General features: G+C 45.3%; 1 protein-coding gene across 1 annotated transcript in view; it reads left to right on the forward strand.

Moving 5' to 3' along the window:
- The first annotated feature begins 481 nt into the window (after positions 1 to 481).
- The window catches only part of LOC146863856 (BOS complex subunit NCLN-like), a 239,404-nt gene continuing 226,541 nt past the window's right edge, over positions 482 to 13,344 (forward strand). The window contains exon 1 of the mRNA XM_085628490.1: positions 482 to 717. Within this exon, the coding sequence (XP_085484616.1) occupies positions 558 to 717 (160 nt within the window). The 5' untranslated portion in view covers positions 482 to 557. The remainder of the gene's footprint in view (positions 718 to 13,344) is intronic.

Genomic DNA, 13,344 nt, shown 5'->3' on the forward strand with positions numbered 1-13,344 from the left:
AGACAGTCCATGTTATAAGTAAGATCTGTGCGAAGCACAGCAATATTATTTGTACAGAGACACCCTGACTGAGAAACGTTGTAGATTAACGCATGACAACTTGTTTTTAAAGTGCTTCATACCACACTACCGTTTCGAAGCACTGCTGATAGCAGGTATTACTGCTGCCCCCTGGTGCCCTCAAGAGGCTGCCTCAGAGTTATACAATGGAAAATACGGTATCACTTTGTAGGAGCGTTTGTGCTTTTTCTACCCACGAGGAGCCCCTAAGGTGTGTTGCGGATATAGCGCTTAATATCCCTGAATTTCCCTCCATAGACTGAAAGCTTCTCTGCTCTTCCTAGACCCCCGTACACCTTAATTAGTCTGACCCAGCAGAGTTTGAGTACTGAGAGGCTCAGACGGGTTCATTCACTTGGGGGTGATTAGAGGCAACGGCTTATCCGATTAGGCAGCGGTGTCTGGACGTCGGCGTGGGCCGCCCAGACCTGCCAGGGCACTTCACTGTCAGAGGCCGGCTTCTAGCTAGCCAGGCCGCGGAGGAGGTGACCCGCGCCATGGAGCCCGAGGGGGGTCTGTCGGGAAGGGGCCCCTCCGCCCTGACGGCCCTTGCCGCCCCAGTCATGCTGGTGCTGATGCTGTGCCCCGGGCCCGCCCTTTCCCTGGAGTTCACCGTCTACCGCATGCAGCAGTACAACCTGCAGGGCCAGCGCCACGGTAAGTCACCCGACATCTCGGCGCTGTGTACTAGGGCCCGGGTGGGGGCGGCGTTCACCTTAGTGGCTCTGCCGGAACTTGGCTGTCACTTACGGTCCTTGGAAATGCGAGGCTGGACTTGGAGCTAAACGAAGCCCCCTCAGGGGTTTGAGGCGCACCAAGTGAGCCATGCACTCTTCAGATGGGCGAGGGTTCAGTTTGGGGTAGTGACGTGACCCTAATACTTTTTTTTTAAATGTTGAATTAAACTGTTAATTGTGCAAAGCAAATTTAAAAACCAACTGGTTTCAAAGATGACAGATTTTCCGCCATCTAAGGAGAAACCCCTGTCAGGGGCGCTCTTTCCTCCTGCCTGACAGAGGTTTTCCCTGTTTCCCGTATTAATGATTAAGATTTAAGTGGGATTAATTACAGTGTATAAACTGCCTACCTGAAGTAGTCATAATATTCGGGCAAGTTAAATAAGCAATAACTACATATAATGTGTAATATTTCAAGAATGCACGTGCCAACATTAAAACCAGCAGATGCCTGTCATGGCGTTTATATAGGGCCAATCTAGCTGTGAAGCAGGGGAACGCTGTACATTACGCGAGGGGTCGGGAGATGGTCTACAGTATGTTGTACATCAAGAGGGGATTACACAAATACATTTTACACGCATGGAGATTTAGTGATTTGCCCAGGATCACACAATGTTGAGTCTAGCGCAGAGATTCAAACCTGGATCCCTAGGTCCCAAAGGTGACAGCTCGAGCCACATGGTAAATCTCCTCCCACACAGTGTACGAAGATGCATTCAACCATAAGTACAGGTCAGATAGGCACACATGGACAGATTGACGGACCAACTAAGCGTGGATGGGTTCCGCATAACGCATTGTATCATTTATACAACACTCTCCTACACTTACCCTTTGGCAAGGCCCCAAAGCACTTTCTGCTTGATGAAATAAGTCACTAATCTATTTGTTTGCGTGTTTGGAGAAGGAGCGTGGTGGAGGACACACCTTAACTTGTGTGTGTTCGCGTCTTGCGTGGCGCACATAGATGTGCTCCTGTCTTGGTGCAGCTACCTTGGGCGGTGTCTTACGTGTGGGGCGGAATGCAGAGGGACGCCGAGGGATAGCACTGCAGGTTTACTTTAGTGTCTTTAGTTTGAAAGTCAGTGAAGCAGGGGCGGCTCCTCCGTTTGAGCGGAAGAGTGTCACCCCACAAAGAAACGCCCCAGGCCAGAGCTGAACAATAAAATGGTAACAAAGTTCATTTATTATCATTTTATTTTTCAGCAACCGCCTGCCTCGAACTGAGTGACAGGATGGGGTGGGGCAATTGATGCGGAGTGGCAGCAAGGAGCGGCGCCCTTTAAAATGCGCATGCCATCTTGCGACGTCCAGCCAGACATGCCCATTTTAAACTACTCTAACCCAGCTGTTTAGGACAGCTGGCTTAGAGAAAGGGCAGGCCTCCAGTGCTCTTGAGAGCGCTGCGTGAGGCCGGTCCCTCCATTCCTGGCGCTGCTCTCATGCTGGTGAGAGCAGCGCCAGGATTGGTTAGGGGAGATGGAGCCAGGTTCCACATTCTAGATTTACTCGGGGAACCCTAAGACAATGTCAGTTTTCGTCTGCATAAAAGTGTGGAGGGGAAGAAAATTGTTCACAAATTACTAATTTCTGTTCCAATGAACTATGACTCCAAAGAATCACAGACTCCTGATCCATCGTTTAGTTAGTTTACAAAGCCAAGAACAATTGGACATACAAACACCTCAAGACGAGGATGCAGAAATACATCGGAACTAATACAAAGCCAAATCTACGAGTGAAATTGAGACGGGGCAGCATGCACAGAATAACCAGCTCCAGAATCAGGATACAGAATATGATGGCTCCCATGTCCAAATTACCCTTCTCTGAGGGTTCGTAGGTGAAAAGCATTAGTCTATCCCTACTCGACCGCTAATGTGACATCCCTACTCAGCATTTCCAGGCAAGTTCTGTAAAGGTGAATTATTGTATATTGTATATAAACTGTCCTTATAATAATTTTTCCAATAACCTTCCACATTCCTGTTTTTCTTGTTTTGTCACATTATAAAAGGTTATGGTTCTTTTCACTGGGGCTCACTTTGCACTGTGAATGTAAGAAAGAGAGGTATTATGTATATATAAAATGTTTTTATATGTGAATTAAAAAAGTGTATATTAAATAAAGACCTCGGCTGAGGCTTGGTAGATTTCAATAATTCAAAAGGGTCGTGTGTAGGCTTACTGTGTTTATTATTGATTTGGTCTTATTTAATTTTTACCCTTTATTGTTCTTGACTTACATGTGCGAGATTAACTCAAAAGCAACCAACCATTGATGTTGTATGTAACAGATGATTATTTTCAAATCAGTTCCTTGTGAACGTTGTTTTGTAGTACATTACAGAAATCGGCCAACATAAGAAATGTCATGTCATTTTATAAGAACAATATCAAGTATTTCAAATTGACCTCTGTGCACTATATTCTTTTAGCTGTTGCTATATCATTTTAAACCAAAATCTAAACATATTAATCAATTAACTCAATTATACATCAAAATATGTTGTATGATATTTCCTTATATAACATTATTGCAGTGTATACAGTTTTGACACCGTCGCATTCCTTTAAACTCTTGTTTAGATGCTATAGGATGGTATTAAAGCATTTCTTTCAGGTTTCTAGATCTCCTATATGCGAAAATAGGTTTATTCCCAAACGGTCTTTGAAGTCGCTTTCATGTTCAATTATTTCCCATCTTTTGTTTATGATCCTTTTTACCATTTGTTGGTTTATCAATATTTAAGAATTGAGTTTTATTCTTTATTGTTCCCCTGCGCATTTATATGTAAACACAATATTGAAACATTTTATTTGTTTGTATGACTTACAGACTGTAGCCCCTGAGGAACGGCCGATGGGGCCCGAAATGCATTGGGCATGCTATTAGAAGTGCAGTTCAAGTAATGGATTTCGTGGACATTATGTATTGAGGCAAAGATATTGTGCCTCAAGAAAACATCTATGGTTATAACGGAATAAAATCGACAAAATGAAGTGATTATCCAAAACTGTGTTGTATGAAGCTTAAAAGTTCATGAATATTTTGATGTATAATTGAGTTAATTGATTAATATGTTTAGATTTTGGTTTGAAATGATATAGCAACAGCTAAAAGGATATAGTGCACAGAGGTCAAGTTGAAATACTTGATATTGTCCTTGTCATGAAAAGACTTGTTTAGGCAGCACGTCAGCCTCTGTAGCACGCCACACGCAAAGAGTTGATAGAAAAAAAACATGTAATAATTACATTTAGAGTGCTCCTCTCTCAATCAGTCATTTTATAAAGCACATGTATAAGTGAACAGTATTACTGAGCACATTTAAATCAATGCATTACATACGTACACTAATCATGGACATTTGTGTTAGCCACACGTACAATTCTACACCTAAGGTTTCCATCTAGCCCCATGTAATTGCAATGTTGATTTCTTCACGTTTACACTGAAATACCTCTAGCACTTCACTTTTCATGTTATTACAATACACGATCTAATGACACAAATGTTAACACAATAGAGGATTATATGCGGGTGCAAACTACTCATGACTGTAATGCACCCCTTCAAATGAAAGAGCGAAATCGTGCTCTAGCAGGGGACACTGGATTCTGCCTTCAGAGAAGACTGCAGGAGGAGGATGTCGCGTTGCGCAGGAAGGACAGTATATTTTCTCACCCCTCCCTCCCCCCGCTTCACCACCCTCTGTACATGCCAGCTGCCTTGCAGTTAAGTTCCCATTTTAAGAACAGGGAAGTTTCACAATCCCTCCAAGCTCCAGACGACGTCCCATGTTCCCCTCTCGCTGCTGGGCCAGCATCTCAGGACAGAGAAGGCCCTCCAGGCAAGGTGAGGTTGGTGGTGGTACACCTAGAAGCCCAAGGTCTCGAGGCGCTGTTATCCCACCAAGAATGCTTCATCGACATCTAGATGCACTTATAAATGTTACATGAACAATAACAGCATGGGTCCGCACACATTGAAACTTGCAGTCTTGTGCGCTGATAAAGCCACCAGGCATTGACGTCACCTGCCCCGGTGCTCCCTCTATCTTTACTCAGGTGTGTGCTTAACTTATGGAAAAATAAGTGCCAGAGTCAAAGATTTCTCAAGATGCCACGGCAGATTTAACCACCCACTGTCACTGCTAGTGCTGCCAAATGCCAGTGCCAGTGCTACCTACTTACCACCACTCTCCTACAGAAGTGACAATATGGACTACGTCTGGCCATCCACAGCTGTAAGAACGGCCTTGGTATGATGGTATCATTATTTTTTAATGTATTTTGTATTGTTAAATGGCCTGCTAATGTTTAAAAATAGAGAGCGCCACCATGTGATAGACTGTCATAAATATATGCCAGTGTCAAGAAATAAGTGCCGGTGCTGACCACCGGCAAACACTGGCACAAATTAAGCACTGTAAAAGCAAACTAGCAATAAGTCTATCATGACCATCCAGACAACTCCACTCTGCTCTGTCTATTGGCTGCTTTTCCGCAGCTCTTTGCTGTCGCTGCCCTCCTCACTCCCTTCCCAAGCACTATACGCTGGGCGTAGAGGGAGGGGGCAGAGTACTCCACACTGCCGGGACCTCTATGGCTTGCTTCACCCAACTGCTCCTTCTAATGAATGAATGAATGAATGAAAAGAGCATTTGTAAAGCGTGATGGCTACCCTAAGGCGTCCCAGCGCTGTATAGAACTGTGTGTGCGTAAAACAAGAAGGAGACCTAATCTGAAGTATTAAACAGCAGCGTTTTTAGCCCCTTTCGAAAAGATAGGTGGTTAGGTGAAAAGGAAGAGAGCTCCAGAGTTTGGACGAGTTGTAAGAAAACAACCGGCCACCGGATCTGGCTCTCTTAATTTTTGGCACCGTGGTCAGAAACATGGAAGCTGATCTGAGACGTCTGGTGGGAAGGTGAGGGGAGATCAGGGAGTGGTTAATGCGGGCGCCTGTTTTCCAAAAGGCGCGATGGGCGATACATAGGCTCTTGAAGGATATTCTTTCCCTGATTGGAAGCCAATGGAGCTTCCTTAGTTCAGATTTTACTGACAGATGGCGAGGATCTGCAAAAGAATTCGTGCTGCGCAGTTCTGAATGACCTGAAGCTTATTAAGAGTAGCCTGGGGAGCCCCCAGATAGAGGGCATTCCCAAAATCTAAACGAGAAAGTATGAGACCTTGGGTCATGATTTGTCTGGCTTTAAAGGGAAGTAGGGGAAGGATTTTTCGGATAAGCCTGAGAATACCGACACAGGTAGCTGAGAGTTTGGCTGCCTGGTGGGTAAAGTTAGGAGACTTATCCAGCCAGATACCCAGACTCTTAATTGAGTCCTTGGGGGTGGGAGTTGGTCCAAGGCATACTGGCCAGAAGGAGTAATTGATGGTGTTAGAAGAGTTGCCCAAGAACATCAGCTCTGTTTTGTCCCCATTTAATTTGAGACAGGATGAGGTCATTCAAGAGGCAACTGCTTCTAAACAATCCCTCATGTTGTTATTTGTCTGTATGTGGGTTTGATTTAAGGCTACCACCAGCTGGGTATCGTCGGCATAAGTCACAATTTTTTATCCCAAAAGGGCGGACGATTGCAGCCAGGGGAGCCATATAAACGTTGAAGAGCGTGGGGCTCAACGAAGAGCCCTGCGGCACCCCACATCCCAGAGGTTTGCATGGAGAGGTGGCATTGCTCTCAAAGACCTGAAAGGAACGATCAGACAGGAATGATTTAAACCGTCTGAGGACATGATTTGAGATTCCTAAATTGGTGAGCCTCTGGAGTAAGATGCTATGGTTTACAGTGTCGAAAGCGGCACTCAGGTCCAGGAGGAAGATGGCGACAGTGCCTCCTTGATCGATAATCCTCCTGGCCTCTTCCGTCACTGTAACAAGCGCGGTCTCAATCCCATGCCGGGGCCGAAACCCAGTCTGGGAGGGGTCCAGCAGATGTTTGGTCTCGAGAAACTCTGTCAGTGTCTTATTGACGTGTTTCTCTAGGATCTTACTGAGCCAGGATAATAGAGAAATTGGACGATAGTTCGCCGGGTTAATGCTATCTAGGTTTGGTTTCTTTAGAAGAGCTTTGACCATGGCCCGTTTCCATGGTAGCGGGACTATGCCGGTAGCTAAGGAGGCGTTAAGCAGGTCCAGGATAGTGGGTAAAATATGAGAACTGACTAACATCAGAGATCGCGGGGGCGCTGGATCGTTGGGGGAGCCAGACTTAATCTGTGGCATAATGGACTGTAAAAAGGGACGGTCGAGAGGGGGGAGTATTTCAAGTGTTGCCAGGGGGGAATGCTCTGGCTCAAATTGGCAGTGAATGATCAGGGAGGGAGGGGAGTGAGACAAAACAGCTAAGTAGGAAGGTGAGGAGGTGGAGAGATGTGGCCTAACGGCTAGAGATGCTGACCTTGGAACTGGGGAATCCAGGTTCAAGTCTTGGTGTTGCGTCAGCGTCCTGTGATTCTGGGCAGATCACTAAGGGACACATCTACGACTCTCTTTATCAGTCACAAACAGTGAATCGGGCCGTTTGCAACCTCTAAAATGGGCTGTAGCATGCATCAACCTCATTTTGCGAGTCAGTAACATGCTATCAACTTGCAAAATAGGATTTGCGAGTCGTTATTAGAAAGGGGCATGCCAAGGGCGGCCTTTCCTAAACGCAAATCGCAGGGGGACGTGCGATTGTTTTGCGACCGGATTGCGGTTGCAGAACAAACGCCGTTTACTGTCTACTTCAAGTAGGTGGTAAGGCAGTCACAAACATGAAGGGATCGTCTGGGGAACCCTTCCCCTTTGTGATTCGCAGCAAATACGTTTTTCAAGAGCAGGCAGTGGTCCCTGACCACTGCCTGCTCCTAAAAAATGAAACAGAAACGTTTCATTTTTCTTTTTTACATGCATCCCGTTTTCATTTAAGGAAAATGGACTGCATTAAAAAAAACTGCTTTATTCAAAAAGTATTCACAGATATGGAAGTCTGCTGTCCCCAACAGGCCACCATCCCTGTGAGTGTCGGCCATTCCCAATGGGTCGTAAATTGTGACCTGCCTCATGAATATTAATGAGGCAGGCCTCCTGCGACCCATTTGAGAATCACAAACTGTATCTCAGACACTGTTGTACATCAGGTTTTGCAAGTTGCAAACCCTACTGGTCGCACAGGTGGCCCTAAATCTTTCAGTGCCTTAAAAAACCTGACTTTGTGTACTGTATTTGTGCTGCAAAAATAAATGAACAAAACTCCTGTGATTGAAAAGGAAGGGTTAAAAACACAATCTCATGCCCCCCCCCCTCCCCCTCCCTCGGAGCCAGTGCTAAGAAGGCAGGAAAGGAGCTTAGAAAGGGGAGTTCACTGGGATAATTCTCTCTCTAGACTGGCCGGTCTCGCTGTATGTAGCAGGCAGGCGCGCAACACCCATTGAACTCACAGGGCTTCAGCACCCCCCCCCCCCCTCTCGTGTGTGGCAGCCCGGGATGAGACAGCTTCCCGGCACACACACAGCCGCACCCGAGCACTTCACAGGTCTTTAAAAGACCATTTGCATGTTAATGAGGCCTTTCTGTTGTTTCACCCCTTCAAAGAGCCCCTGCAGCTCCACTCTGCCTATTGCTTAAAGATTCAGCCCCCCCCCCCCGAAATTTTTTCTTAGCCCCCACCGAAATTTGGCTCTAGTTGCCCCACTGGTAGCAGGTCTGTGTCACAGCCAGATTATGTGCCCCCTTTCATGCTAAAGTCATCTGCGGGAACAGGACAGCTGAAGAGACATGTATGAAGGAAGCCCGTTCATGTCTGTGTGGATGAGGGCCACCCTCGTGACTGTTCACCGACTCAGGGTCCGTACCTGTCAATCGGGTCATTCTCCAGGAAAGACCACATTGCGAGTCTGGTGCTAAAATACTTTGTGAATTCGCTACCGGGCGAATAGCGTTTTGCGACCGAGCAAAAAAGAATTGAAAACGCCCCAAAGCGTGTTGCAATTTGAATTCACCATTACGAATCGAAACGCACGCACTGCGAACCCTGTCGAGGTTCAAGGGAAAGGAGGTGCCAATGGGACGCCCGCCCCACTGCGGCGCACAGCCAGGGAAAGTGCAGATGCTTTGCAACTTCTATTGCCACCTCCAAGCATGGAACGACTGCTGACTGCCAAGGGCCTGTGGTAACCATCACAGAGGGAGCTGCCATTATTGGACAACTTGCAGTGTGTGTGCAGGCGGCAGACATCAGCAGCAGACACCTGTCCCACGCGCTCTACCTGACGTCTGACTCATTATTCCACTGTTTGGGGCATTGTGATCCCAGGGGTGTCCATTCACTAAAATGCTAGCGGTAGCTGAAGTGACATCACATAACCACCCTTTGACCCAATGACGTCACAGGAAATGAGATCACATGATCTTTGACACTGATCCATCCCAGATAGCGATGCCATATGACGTTAATCCTGATAACATCACATTAACTGACATTGCTGATGTCAAGAGCCCTTACAATTATATAATAGCACGACAGACACTAACACGGATATATGTCTTTATATACCACCCACATCTTAAATCGTTTGTTGTCACATGATGGGAACATTATACATTTCTCTTATTTATTGCATGAAAAATTATTTGTTTGTTGTAAGAGGAAAATACCAAAAACATAAAACAACAATGGGAAGACACATTTTTATACCACAAACTGCCATGGTATAATGGTTTTCCCAGTGTATAGCCCAAGCATAACATATACAAGATGAAAAAATAAAAAGATAAGAGTGGTTTTGTCCATTTGTATTTCTTCATGTACACCCTATATTGAATGTGAACTAAGTTATTGACATAAGTTATTCTTCAGCATTGTAAGCGTTTTTTAAGTGCACCATTTCCCATTTGTTTACAATAATACAATTCAGCAACATCTTGTTTAAAAATGAATATATTTTTTAATTTCATTTCTTTTTTTTCAGGAGGGTATACTTTGAACAGTTGCATGTATTTGTTTTGCAGAGGAAAGACTTTATTGTGTCAACACTCTTTTCCTTCTGTTCTTGGCATTGCCTTTGCCACCTCTGGGGACAGGGGTCGCAAGGGGCAAACCAGGGGTCGCAGGTGTGACCCCTAATTGACGCCCATGTGTATACGCTCAGGGATTGTAATGCAGGCACATGGAGAATGCAGATGCCGGACCAGAAGTCTGCAGTCCAAAGAGGCCCTTGTCCGAGCACTCGCGAATTAGTGATGCTAGAGCGGGGGTGCTGCCATCAGTTACACCCCCGAAATCAGAGGGTCTGTGAAAAATCAAAGCGTTACATAAGGGACAACTGAGCAACGAGCCACGCCCGTTCTGAAGGAATATGGTGGGCTTGTAGTATGTGTCCAGTGGGTCAGTCTGAAGCGCACAGTCCCAAATCCAGGAGCCAAGCATGGCGCAGAGGGGGCTGCAATGTGCGGAGAGCACGTTTGCCATTCAAATGTCATCTTGAAAAGGCCTTTGCATTCAATTTGCATCTGCCATGCCCCTTTACTGCCACACTTTTACGTCACTCAAAGAAACACTTGTGGGGATTTGATTTCTGTGTGTATTTATCACAGAAGTAAAGTGTCTTCGCTTGTTTGGACCCTATTACAATCTTTGTATCGATTACAATTCAGAACAAGCATTGGCATAGCCAATAGGTCTCGCATTTGGGACCTTTTAAGTATTTAGTTATGCAGCACAATATCCTTGGTGCAACAACAATTGTTGCATGGCTAAACACTTATAAGGTCCAAAAGGCGAGACCTATTGGCTATGCCAATGCTTGTCTTTTTGGTCAGGTAGAGCCTTTTTGAAAACAAACTGTATCGGGAATACATTGTTGATGTACTTTTCCTCACATCTGAGCTTCCCTTCGTGACTCTTGATGCCACAATAGTTGTCGAACTGGTTTGGATGCATCTTGAACACTAAGAAAAAATGTATATCCTTCAGTTTCCTTCATTCTTGTGCCTTTATCACAGGTCCCCATGTCAAGCTCATTGGAACGTCTAAGAAGTCAGTGACTTTCTACCTCTGAACAGTGACATACAAGAATCTCTTGCCACCTCACCATGTAGTGATTAAATACGTCTTGCTAGTGCCTGGTGAAATGAGTGACCAAATCATCGCTAAACAAACGTACAGATGATTTGCATTATGACAAACAGCAGTCCTTTTGGTATTAGATTAATAACCAACCAAATTATGTATTTTTTGCTTGTTTATACCTGTACAACACACACTACGGCAACAAACAAGCTTCAAGACCTACCAGAAATCAAGTCATTGATAAATCTAAGAGAGTCCTTAAATATACCAAAGTACAAGGATAACTGTAAAGTTGAGAAGCATCATATTGAAATTATCAAGAACCTTAACAAAGCCCCAAAACAGGTCAGCTAAGAATCACAATAAAAAATTATGAACAAAGAATCATTTAAACTATTACGTTCAGCCAGTCTTCATACTACCAGCAGCATCAACCTGCCGCCAGAGGCGTAGCTAGAGCTTGTGGCGCCCGGGGCTATCCCTCAGATTGCCGCCCCCGGGGGGGGTGAGGGGGTGTTGCTGGGGAAAAAGAGGGCGAGCACTTGAAAGAGGTCCAATTGACACGTAGGATCGCTGCTAATAGTTACCTCGATCATGCAAGTTACAGGACACGGTCCAAGGCTACACAGTTGAATACACTATATAAGGGCTACAGTATATATTAGCTTCCAGCAATCCTCTGTGGCGCAGGGTGGCCCCAAACCTTTTAGGGGGCCCCCATTCAGCCCAAAGCCTATGAATACTTATGAGATATTGGGGACTTGGGGCCCCTTATCACAATATGGAGGGGTACCCCATCATTTTGTGTTACGCCACTGGTGTCCTTAGGGTTCATGTTGATGTCGGATTTTTCATGGTATCGGGCAGTCACTGTAATGAAGACAGTGGTTGGTGACTGTTGTCACGTCTTCATCGCCCTAGCAAGATTCTTTCGACCAACTTTATTTAGTTATATTTCATTATTTTAAACAATGGTTAATTCAGAGCGTCCTGCTTTATAGATTGCGGTGGTAGTGTCCCCTGCGGATGTCTCACATGCCCTCCTAGGATGAGTTTACAGCATTTCTTTCTGATGGCAAATTAAGACGCTCAGCTGAAGTGCGCTGGCCAACAAGAGGCAAGGGGAGGTGGTTTTTGTTTTTAGTACACTCCCTGTCCAAGGGAGTTTCAACTTAATAGTGCCCCATTTGCCATTGAAAAGGCAGACCTTAATAAACCCCCCCCCCCCCTTCAATTAGTATTTTGGGACTGTGATGTCATGTGACGTCTCACTATGACAGAGAGGAGAAACCTTATGCCAGAGGTGCCACTGGAATTATTAGAATCTGCGTCATAGAATTATTCCACAAAAATATGGATTTGCTGCACTTTCCACATAATCCGCCATCTGCTATATAGATTGCAGATCTCTACATAAAACGTTTCTAGCTCAGATGCAACATAAGTTGGTGCCATACAGTTTCCAGCTGTAGAAGATCATTTCATTGACCGGATGCCACCAGCGCTAAAGCTGGCCCTGAGCAGCACAGTCTGTGCAGGAAGACTTTTTGTGGTGCATCATCAGCTCTGCGGTCAGGGCATAAGGCTGCCTCCTTGTTGACAGGTATGTTGAGACGGACAAATGACAGGACACGGACTGCTTTGCTAACCATCCAAGTGCCAGAGGCATGCGTTTTTAGCTTTTCCCTAACCTGTGCACATCACCATGCGCTAAACCAAAGCAATCCTGGTGTGCAGGGGTAACATCGGGCAGATCACGACCAACCCCTCCTTGAGTGTCACACACGTCCCACTACAATTAATTGCAGGACAGCTCTGATACCAGTATTCGAATGCACCCCCTCATTTGTAATTCTGTCACACTCTATTCCCATTCCAGAATAACCAACAATAAGGTGCGATGAGATGTTGCAATGCAGATACATAGCATGAGCACAGCTTAAAACCATCAAAACATGGGGAAACAGATCAATAAGTCGTCACAGGTCCTTGAACGGCCCAGTGTAGCTTCTGAGAACCTGATGAAACCAGGATTGGCAAAGAAAATAGACCTGGCCTTGAAAAGCGTGAACATTTTTTTTAATGTCTTTTTTCTAAACATTTGCAATATCCAAAAATAAATTGCCAAATGTATTAAAAAGTGAAAATGAAGCAGTGTCTCAGCAGCCTTGACATACCTCCCCTGATACTAAAGTGCCCTCCTTTTCAGGCGGCTAAGCACATACGAGCAGATAAAGTGCTGTCACTCACAGTGCACATCGCCAAAGGAATCAAGTTGACTGACGCATTGAGCCCATACCACGGTGGGCGGAAGTAAATCTGACTGACAGTATGAACAGACCAATGGATGAATTGGGGGAACCGAAAGCCCTGTATTTATTTCTTCATTACGTTTGGGATAACATTAGGCGTCTCTAGGCCAGACCTAAGCACATTGACTGCAAAATTATAGGCTCAGAAACGAAGAC

This window comes from Triturus cristatus, chromosome 2_1 (genome assembly GCF_964204655.1).
Source record: "Triturus cristatus chromosome 2_1, aTriCri1.1, whole genome shotgun sequence".
In the NCBI taxonomy this organism is placed as follows: domain Eukaryota; kingdom Metazoa; phylum Chordata; class Amphibia; order Caudata; family Salamandridae; genus Triturus; species Triturus cristatus.